General features: G+C 37.1%; 1 protein-coding gene and 2 long non-coding RNA genes across 6 annotated transcripts; 2 read left to right on the forward strand and 1 right to left on the reverse strand.

Moving 5' to 3' along the window:
* On the forward strand, nt 1-1,971 carry LOC110870690. Its single transcript, XM_022119866.1, has one exon. The coding sequence runs from the start codon at nt 1-3 to the stop codon at nt 1,969-1,971; it is 1,971 nt and encodes a 656-aa protein (XP_021975558.1).
* A 451-nt stretch (nt 1,972-2,422) lies between these two features.
* Nucleotides 2,423-4,849, reverse strand: LOC110873877. 3 transcript variants are annotated; one of them, XR_002555539.2, is made up of 4 exons: nt 4,443-4,849; nt 4,091-4,235; nt 3,785-3,843; nt 2,423-3,187 (listed from the first exon to the last, which is right to left on the reverse strand). It is a non-coding gene; the product is annotated as an uncharacterized LOC110873877 (long non-coding RNA). The 3 variants fall into 3 exon arrangements; XR_002555538.2 differs by having other exon boundaries at nt 2,423-3,190; XR_002555537.2 differs by having other exon boundaries at nt 2,430-2,964.
* A 1,425-nt stretch (nt 4,850-6,274) lies between these two features.
* Nucleotides 6,275-10,504, forward strand: LOC118481113. Of its 2 annotated transcripts, none has more exons than XR_004864426.1 (6): nt 6,275-6,592; nt 7,326-7,444; nt 9,215-9,275; nt 9,371-9,501; nt 9,971-10,066; nt 10,159-10,504. It is a non-coding gene; the product is annotated as an uncharacterized LOC118481113 (long non-coding RNA). The 2 variants fall into 2 exon arrangements; XR_004864427.1 differs by lacking the exons at nt 6,275-6,592; nt 7,326-7,444 and adding exons at nt 8,334-8,506; nt 8,610-8,687.
* The last annotated feature ends 390 nt before the right edge of the window (nt 10,505-10,894 follow it).

A 10,894-nucleotide genomic window follows, 5' to 3' on the forward strand; every position in this document is an offset into this window, starting at 1 on the left:
ATGGCGAAGGTTGGTTTCCAAGGTGGCAATGAAGAAGGTTGGGAAAAACATGACTCAGTACTTGGGAGACTTTCAGTTTGGGGTGGGGATGTCAAACGGTGCAGAGGCGGTGCGAACAGTGCGAACAGGTTTCTCAACTCCTTTGATGCTGCTGGTTCCTTAGCCTTGCTTACTGTGGACTTCTCGAATGCGTTCAACACGGTTGACCGCACAACCTTCCTGAAAGAGGTTCATCAACATTGCCCGTCAATCTATCGATGGGTTCAATTCCTGTACGCCCAGCCTGCCCGGTTGTATGTTGGTAATGAGTGTATTGGGGCTACTACTGGAGTGCAACAAGGGGATCCCTTGGGGCCCCTTCTCTTTTCTCTTGCCTTACACCCACTCATTCTCAGGGTGCAGGACCGATGTAACCTCCCGTTTCATGCTTGGTACTTGGATGATGGGACGATTATTGGCAATGCGACGGAGGTTGCTAGGGCCTTAGACATTATTAACGAGGAAGGGCCATCCCTAGGACTTTACCTCAACATTAAGAAAACGGAGGTATATTGGCCGACATATGATGGGCAGAAACTTCAGGACGGGCTTTTCCCGAAAGGGATTGGCAGACCAGAGAGGGGGGTTAAGCTGCTGGGTGGAGCTGTTAGCCGTGACCCTAGCTTCGTTGGCGAGTTGGCAGGGCGGCGGGCGACGGGGGCGGTTGAACTCATGAAACTCTTGCCACGCCTTAGGGACCCTCAATGTGAACTCCTTCTGCTAAGATCGTGCATGGGAGTTGCTAAGTTACTTTTCGGGCTGCGAACTTGTCAACCTTATTTGATGGAGGATGCATTATCCCGGTTCGATGATGGCCTCCGAGAGGCTATAGAAGACATAGTCGTAGGTGGTGGCCCATTCTTTGGGGACCTCCAATGGCGTTTGGCATCCCTGCCAATGCGTCTAGGTGGTTTGGGTCTGCTCTCAGCTCGAGATGTCGGGGTTTATGCTTTTGTGGCGTCCAGAGCTCAGTCTTGGGAATTACAGGATCATATCCTTCGGAACAGTGGGGTTGTTGAGCTCGACGTGGACTATCTGCAGGCGCTTGAACGCTTAAATGTCTATCTCCCAGACTTTGATATCGGCGGTTTCTCTAAAAAGGACACCGCCCCCTCGAAACCACAAACAACTTTGGCGAATGCTCTGTTTAGCAAAATCGCTCAAAGACTGGGAGAAAATTCTGATTTGTCACCTCGCCAAAGGGCGGTGTGGGAGTGCCTGAAGGGTCCCCATGCTCAGGATTTTCTGACCGTTATCCCAATTAAGGGGCTGGGACAATGTATGTCAGCAGTAGAATACAGAGCAATCCTTAAATACCGGCTGATGATCCCTATGTATCCAGAAGATGAAACGTGCCCAATATGCCGTAAAGCTTGTATGGATAAATACGGAGAGCACGCAGTGCATTGTAAAGAGCTCCCTGGGTTCAAATATCGGCATGACTGGGTACGAGATGTTTTGTGGGACATCCTGAGAAGAGCTGGGATTTCAGCTAAGAAAGAGGCTCCTGTGAATTTCCTTACGGACCCCATGGAAGGGAGATCTACTCTGCGACCAGCAGATCTGCTCGTTTTTGGTTGGGCTAGGGGGAAACACGCTTGTGTTGACCTCACGGGGGTTTCCCATCTGGTTGGCTTAAGGGAAAACAGGTTTGTAGCTGGTCAAGCAGCTAGAAAGGCAGAATCGAAGAAAGTTGACAAGCACGCTAAAGCTTGTGCAGAGAACCAGCATGTTTTTGTCCCTTTTGCCTTTGACACATTTGGCTCTCTAGCGCCAGAAGCTATCCAATTCCTAACCAGGGTCCAACGGGTCATCCACAACAATTGCTCGGCACCAAGGGGACGAGATTTTGTCTTTGGCAGATTAGGGTTTGCCATTCAGAAAGGGGTGGCGACGCAGCTTGTTGCCCGTCTACCTTTTGTTTTAATGTAACTTGGCAAATATGAATGAAAAATATTTTCTGTTTGGTAAAAAAAAAAAAAATACGTAAGTTGTATCCCCTTTTGGGCCCTAGTGGAGTAGGGAAGATCTAGTTGTTTAGTTGACCGAATACGGGAATAGAGCTATGTTTATTTATTTGAAAAAAAAAAAAATCAAAACATAGATAGTTATGTGTTGAGTGGTATATTATCTTTAAACTTATGGCTTAAAAAGAACATTGCACATACAAACACATATATCAGCATCATCAAACAAATTTTAGAAACAAACAACAGACCTAAAACAATTTATTTGGTTTCAGTATAAAAAGCTTATTATTTATTAGTCATGATAATTATATAAGATTGAAATAGAGGCTATCCCCCCCGACTGATGTCACTTTTTAAATACGACTCTTATATGGTTCTTCAAATGAAATGAAATGCAATGCAATGTGAACAGATAATCCATCAACAACTTAAAAACTTGAATTAAGGAAACTGATAGAATTCAGCCACTTAATCTCTGTAGCCAAAATATAATAAGTACCACTAAACATGGTAAGCCCATACTTAATTCAAAATAGTATCCCCCAGTCCATAGCCCAACAATATCTCTTATTATTATTTACATACATCAGTAAAGAAAAGAAGCCTTTGAAGGCCTTCAAGTTGGACTTCAGAAATGCTTCACTGCCCAAAAGGTATATTTACATCAGTAAAGAAGAAGGTCTTTGAGTTGGACTTCAGAGGTGCTTCATTGCCCAAAAGGTATTATATCTACATCAGTGAAAAAGGCCAGCAAGTTGATTTTTTGGATTTCAGTTGAATCTTTTACCTGGGAACTGGAGCTGTCTTTTGGCAGCGGATGTTATTGCTGGTGTGCTCGGAGAGATGGTCGATGTTGTTTGGGTTGGTGTTCACTAAAGCTGGTCAGTTCTGTCCTTTATCTTTGGTCACATAGTGGGAATGCCCGCACGTTGCAGCGGTTGTCCCGAATGATTTCCTATTCAATTTTTCAATTATATATGTATAACTGAAAATGAGCCACTATGAATACAGATCAAATCAAAGCATATATCTTTCCAATCGAAAGATATCCAATACAAATCAAAGCATATGTCTTGAAAATAACCAATGAAGTGCAACTATAACGTCAAAGCTTATAAGCATGTTCCACCTATCTTGGAATGCATCCTCATGCATTATATTTTTTGAGAGTTAACTACCTACTAAAAAAGCAGTTACAAAATTAGATTTTCAATCAAGTGATCATCCATTCAAAACAAAAAAAAAAAAAATGTGACGAAAATTCACATTATAGATTTTACTCATCATATTTATCTCTATAATATAAAATATAATAAACCATTAAAAACTGTTTGTAATCATTAGAATTCTACCATTCATTTTCATTGTAATTACTTTGTATTTGTTTGACTTAATTCATTAAGCAATTGTTATCGCTGGTGAGCAATTTCTAATCATATCAACTTTCTACTCTTCATCTGTGAGTTTTTGGTGTTTAGAGTGAATCATTTTAGATTCACTCTCAAAAATAATAATAATAACAATAATATAAAATAAAAAATTCAAGATCGAATAGGCTATAGTAATATGAAGGAAAAATAATAATATTAGATAGACTTAACCACAAAGGCATTTCAACTTAAAATCCTTACCACGTAGCTGTGAATCCCTCTTCTTTTTTTTTTTTTTTTTTTTTCATATGCAGTAAAGAAGAAGAAGAAGAAGAAGAAGAAGAAGAAGAAGAAGAAGAAGAAGAACTGGTTTTGGTTGATCATTATAGCTACTAATTGACATACCTGGAGACAGTATTGTCAACCTTCTTGGGTCCGAGTCGAGCTTTTGGTGCAGAAGATAACTATTAAAAAACGAACAAACGTTATTAGAAAGTTATACGGTCATTCTTTCGAGCAGGATGGGTAAATGAGTTATAGAAAGTTGTCCATTTTCTTGAAAAAACCACAAGTCATGTGTAGAAAACTTGTAAGTAAAAAATGTAATTCTATTAATAAGAAGACATTTAAGGAGGTTGTATGCTAAATATGCAGTTTATTATACAAAACTTAAACCAAAATTGTACATAACAAGTCATATAAAAAACTCACCTGTGAAGCGATAATCTCATCAAGCACCTACACAACAAATGGGCTAAAAATGTTATATTTTTTTTATTCAGGGATGCTAGAAAACTGACTCTGTTTCCTCTACAGCCTCATCTTTGTCTAGGGTTTCATCAGACATCATCTCAATCTGTCAACAATTAATCTCACCATCAGGCTTTAATTAGTTTTGAAAACCTTCACAAAGACACACACACACATCATGCGTAACTTGTTATTATCATCCAACCTTAATCAACACACACCCTTTCTAAACCATCATGGCCAAGACACATAACATAAGCTGCTGAACATATAGATGGATTCATAAACAAAAGACAAAACAGTGGTGCTGTACCCATGAGTGAAGCCTCTAGCTTCCAAAGAACCTGATCCATGGCATGGGTGTCATTGTACCAATCTTTTTCCGGAATCCATAGCCATCGGGTCAAGTTAGACTCGCCGGAACCCCACCCCATGCTGTTCGTAGAACACCGTCAACCATCGCTGAACCCTAACCATACATCGAACCTCATGAACAACGCCGATGGAATCAAGCAAAAATCAAACACCGAAGAAAAAAAAGCAAAAAATAGGGGAAGAGAAAATTGTGAGTCTCTGATTTGATTCAGATAGATGCAAGTGATACGGCAATGGATGATGGTTTTGAGAAGAAAAATAAAGACATCTTTGGAGTTCTTATGTGAGATAATAATCAAAGGACGGGACGGGAGTTTCATTCAGGGTGTCGATTAGAGGCATGTTTGGGTAAGCTTTTTGAAACAACTTATTGACTTATTGGCTTTTTGAAAAGTCATAAGCTACAAAATGATGTTTGGTAAAGAGGGTGTATGTGAGAGGGAAAAGCCAATAAGTCAATAAGTCACAAAATTCTGACTTTTCCAAGAAGCCAATAAGTCAATAAGTTGTTTCAATAAGCTTACCCAAACATGCCCTAGGTTTGTTAAGGATCGTGAGTGTGGGGTTAGGTGCAATTTACTATTATACCCTTCTAGGGTCTTAAAAACTTTAACTCTTTACAATTTTACCCTCTTAAAACAAGCTTTTATTAATTGTAAATGTTGCTTTAAGAGTTGGACGCGATGTAAAATTACATGTGTATACGTCACTTCTCCTTTTTATAGTATATTATAAATATAGATAATCCAAGTTTCTATACTATATAACTTAAATGCTCAATCATCTCTACTTAACTACATATGAATAAGTACCTAATTAAAGGTATGAATACTTGATTGAAAAAATGGGATATTTGATTTTCAATAACCCAAACTTTCACCAATTAGCCGATAACACTTTTAATTTTCAGCACTCCCAACTTTCAACTTATTGGCCAACAACACCCTTTAACTAACTAAACTCTAACACAGTTAGTTTTTGCTGATTTGGCATCTGATATGGCAATTTTTCTGACGTGGAAGCTGATGTGGTACTTTTTGATGATATGGCGGCCGATGTGGCGGCTTACGTGACATTTTTGATGATGTGGCAGCTGACGTGGCATTTTTTGTGACGTGGCAGCTAACATCAGCTAACTGGGTTAGGGTTCGGTTAGTTAGGGGGTGTTACCGACCAATAAGTTATAAGTTGAGACTGTTATCAGTCAATTGGTGAAAATTGAGGTTATTTAAAAAATTAAATGTTTTGTATTTATGATACTTTTTTTTTTCTTTTTGCAAAAATTTAGTGGTAAAAAATGATTCCCTCTCTTAAAGTGCATAGGTTCTCCTACTTTATCAGTTTTTTATCTAAAACAAAAAAATTATATCAAGTTTGAAATAGGCATACATAGTTTAGGAAATGAATGAACATAATGGTTCTAATCTCTCTTCTAACATGATTATGAAAATAGTGTAGATGTATACAAATCCTAATGGCTTTTGGGCCCTTTTAACCCTTATGAAAATAGTGTAGATTTATATAGGCTTTTGGGCCCTTTTAACCCTTTAACACCATAGAAAGACAGACTCGTTGCCGGATCCGAGAAGAGGCAAATCGTTGAACACCTTTAAGGCAATGTCCAAAGCCGCATAATTGATAGATGGGATGTTTAAGCAATTAATTTCTTGTCCCCAGTCCCCACTATGCATTGAGCCGTTACATTTGATGCATTGATCATATCAAGGTAATGTCTGATAAATACATAATGTTTTCAATAATTCCACATTGAATGACTAGTGCATTATGATTTATGAAAATAAAATAACTTGGGTCAAAGTCGCAATCTTAGCAGCTGGCGACGGTTCCAGTTGCAAAAAACCGCTGGTGGGTAGCAGTAAGGCTGCCAGTGGGATGAATAAGTTCTATCACAGTCGACAAAACAGAGCTCGATCTTCTACGCAGAAAATAAGCATCGTTTTCTCATGACAAATGTCATCAGCGCAACAGGTCAGAGTGGTCGGAGCTTTCTCACATACTTTACACAGAATCTTCATCTTCTGCAACACAAATCAGATACACGGGTTGACGACGGCACATGTTGAGTTAGTACGGCCCTGTGTTGGTTTGTCTTTTGCTGTTGTCTTTTTCTGCAGGGAATCTTGACTGGGCACGGCCCCATGCCTGGGGGCACGTCCCCGTGCCTAAGCTTCTGTTTTTGTTATTTTTATTGGTATTATGAATAAATTATTAAAGAAAATTGTAAATTTGAATTTTTCATATATTTGATTGTTGTTGGATGCTACCGTGGGTCCACTTAAGTTTATAGTAGAAGATTGAAAATGGATGTTGTCATATGCGTGTACTTGGGGACAACTGCATAGAAGGCAAAAGGGTATTTCTTTTGGGCTCATGAGTTCAAATTTTTGATGGACTAGGATTGATTTATTAGATGGGTATCTATTTCTTCCATTTTTATTTGACAATAATTCTGTAATGACTTTGTATATTATCTTTGTTTCTGTATCTTCTTAATTCGTTTTAAGTTTTTCTTTTCATTTTATCACGAAATCATTGAGTTCTTGATTGTCAATTGACAATTGACTGGTGTAACGGGTTGTTCTAAATCTGTGCATGTAATACGTGTTTGCTGATATATAGATTCTGTGTTTAACATCATTAAAACTGAACACCAGTGATTTGTTTATTTTCATTTTTGTTTATATTCCTACCTTCTAAAGAAACAAAATCTATAAGCAATCTGTTTTTTCTGTATGATATTACTTCATTAGGGGACTTTTAAGTAACGGAAGTTTAGAATCTCCTTTTACATGTTTTGCAGATCGAAATCCCCTCTTGATGCCTTAACCATGGAACGTAGAACGATTGTTCAAAAAAAAAAAAAAAAAGAGAAGACATGAGGGATGAAGAGAAGAAGCTAGGAAGCATGTGAAATGTCAGGTATTAAGCCTTTGGTAAAAAAATTTCAATCCCAAAAGCTTTGCATAGTGAATGCTTTTAGATTAATGTATTGTTTTATGTATTTTTTTTCAAGCTATGTGTAATAGTTCATTATAACGTTTTGATGCCCTATATAAATTGCTTTCAATTTGCACCTATATAACACATTTCATTACTTAATGTACCACGTACACTCCACTTTGTATTGCTTTATGTTCATAACTTATCACTAAAAACCTTAAAGTAAACTTCCGTTTTGCTCCCTGTGGTTTGGTCACTTTAATGGTTTTGCCTCAAACCTTTAAAAATAGCCATTTTCCTCCAATAGTTGGAGCAAAATGGAAAAACAGACAATTTGGATGGAGTTAGAGGCGGGGAGCAAAATGGAAAAACCATAGCAAACTATCGGAGGAAAATGACTATTTTTAAAGGTTTGGGGCAAAATCGTTAAAGTGACCAAACCATAGGGAGCAAAACAGGAGTTTACTCAAAACCTTAAATACATGTGTTTGAGTCTTCTTTGGATGTGTAGGAATTATTTATATTTATCAAACTTAGCAGCTTTAGTGGATTACAAAATGTGTAGTAGTGTGCTTTTTAATTGGTATTCGTGTAGTATATTCTAATTCTATTATGATAATTTGACTTTACATCTCATGCAACTTTAGTAATTCAGGTAAGATGACATGCATAATTTTTTGCGTTAAAAATATCATATGCATGGTCAGCAAGTTTTGTGTGTACACCAAAATATATCTATATCTATACTATATTAATAAGCATATCCAAAGGACTTCTTAAGGTCATATGAATTTCCTTAAAACACCCCTAAAACATGTTGTACAACCCTCTAAAGCACAATATAATTTACAATTCCAATTATGCCCTTCACTCAACATCAGATGCATAATGTACTACTCATTAAAAAAAACGATATCACTATCTCATTAGGGTTTCAGATGTCTCATCTCATTCCTATCCGCCTCCCCCCCTCTCTCTCTCTCTCTCTCTCTCTCGGCGATTCAGAAACCCTAAGCATTCCTACCACTCGACAATCGTCAGGTAAGCTTAAGTTGTTGATTGTTCAACTGAGCTTTTAGATCTAGGCTTTTTCAGTCACACCAGATCGATGATTATCTCTCTATCCGACACCGGATCTGTGTAGTATTTCAGACATGCGCTGGGTTCGTCAACGATGGTGGCTGTAGGTGGAAGATGACGACGTTGGTTGGTGGCCAGATTGGTACCATTCTTACCAGATCTACCTTTTTGTTTGGTATTTGTGTAGTTTATGTTTATACGCTGTTAAATTTCATGTGTTATAAGTTGTTTTAAACAGTTTTGCTACTATTTTTGGATGTATTTATGTTAGATCTGCGTAAAATTTTCAGATCTGTGTTGGTTCTGGGTTTTTATAATGTTTTGTGAACTGATAATGTGAATGGAGTGATAAAATGAAGGTTATTGCTTCATTTGACGGGTAAATAGCCGAAGCATGATTGAGAAAACAGTTTAATGTAGAATGTTGTATGTTGTATGTTGTATTTGGTTTACACATCAGCTATTATGCTTCTTGAATGAGGTTATCTAAACACATACCTGTACTTGTTAATTGTGAGCTTGTGTTTTCAATTCTCAAATCATATACAAGACTTGCCTGGTTGCACATATAGAAGCATGTTATCTTCAATCAATTATTACGTTCATTCACTCATTTCTATTTTAATCTACTTGTTAGGCAATGATTATACATTGTATCCTTTCTTTCAGGACACCATCGTGATGACACTTGGATAGCATATATATAGGGGGCGTGTTGTTATGTGTTAAGGTAATAATATGTTACGTGTTTGATGAAGTGCTTTACTGAACATCAATTTGTTAATTTAAACATGTAATGTGCTAATGTGTTTTTACATATTACAGGAATGATCCTGTGGATGAGGATGCAGATGTTGGTCGGAATGAGCCCCCTGTTTCAAGCTATACGCCAGCTGGACAAGAAAATGGAACAAGCAAGAAAAGTGACATAGGGACGATATCAAGAACCTCAAGTGGTACTTTGGTTACTCATTAGATACTTGCATTTAGGGGTGCAAACGAGCTGAGCCCTAGCTTTGCTTATCGAGCTTGAGCCGGCTCGCAAGTCCTTAAGGAGCTTTCTGTTTATATAGTTTTTATTAATATATTAAACATATATATAAGTTATATGTATAATAATTATAATTAATATAATTTAATTAATAAATATTAAACGAGTCCGAGCCGAGCTAGAGCTTGAATAATTACCTTTGAGCCAAGCTTTCATATGTTAAACAAGCTGTTCATTTGCGTAATTTGCGTAAAAGGTTTCATTTTGGTGTTGTCTTATATTGCATTGATTATCTTTCCATACAAAGGGATTTGTCTAGACTTTTGAGTCAAAACAATGAGTGAAAGTGTTGTTTGCAAGCTATAGAACAGAAGGTCCAACTTTGAGATGGTATCGTTAATTTCCCTTCTGTTATTTGTTGTTGGATGGTGCAGCTAGACTCTCTTGTCATGAACAAGTTGAGAAATTAATAGTTTTGCTCTTAAACAGGGGATGCAGAGCAACAATCATGTTGGGTTATAATGCTAGAGGTAGTTTGTAGCTTATATCTTCTCCTTTCATATTACCGTTGTGTAAAAAGTTTTCTCTATTACTGGTTTACTGATTTGATATTGTTTCACAGGAATTTGCCAAGGAAGCTCGACATTGTTTTAGAGAAATAGAGGGGGAACGAGAAAAGATAGTTAACTCTCTCTATCCAACACCAGATCGACTAGGGCTAACCTCTTGGTACCATTTTTAAACCTGTTTAATCACATTTACAACTTGATTACTACAGTCAAACTTTTTAATTAAACTGTCAAAACGGGTTAATGTGGGGGTAGATACCCAGAACCATTACCTATCTGATGTCCAGATGCTTGAAGCAGGTTTCGAGTTTAACTTGGTTGACCGGACCTCGGGCTTACGATTTATATAAATTTACCTTATATTATGTAATTTCTTCCTCATTTATATATATAGAAAAAAGCAACTTAGGAATTATATGTTTTTCCCAACTGAAGTGAAGTTGCATTGGAACAAAGCAAATTTTGAGGGGTTCCAAACTCCAAATGTGTGCTAGATTCATAAAGGTTACTATGGTTACTAGAGTTGAAGTAAAAAAAAATTGTGGAATGAGAATTGTTTTTTTTTTTAAGGTTGGATAAGTCAATGTATTTTAAAAAAAATTGAATATCACTGGTTTTGTTGAAGCTACACTTTTATCATAATGGATTTTATCAGAGAAAAGTTATTAAAACATGCTAAAAGGCTTGATTATTATAAAAGAAAGAGAGAGAAGCATTGTAGTATATTTTTTTTTAATCTTATACACGACTTACCTATCATTTATTGTGAACCTGAAATACTTGACTTTA

This window comes from Helianthus annuus, chromosome 8, assembly GCF_002127325.2.
Source record: "Helianthus annuus cultivar XRQ/B chromosome 8, HanXRQr2.0-SUNRISE, whole genome shotgun sequence".
NCBI lineage: Eukaryota > Viridiplantae > Streptophyta > Magnoliopsida > Asterales > Asteraceae > Helianthus > Helianthus annuus.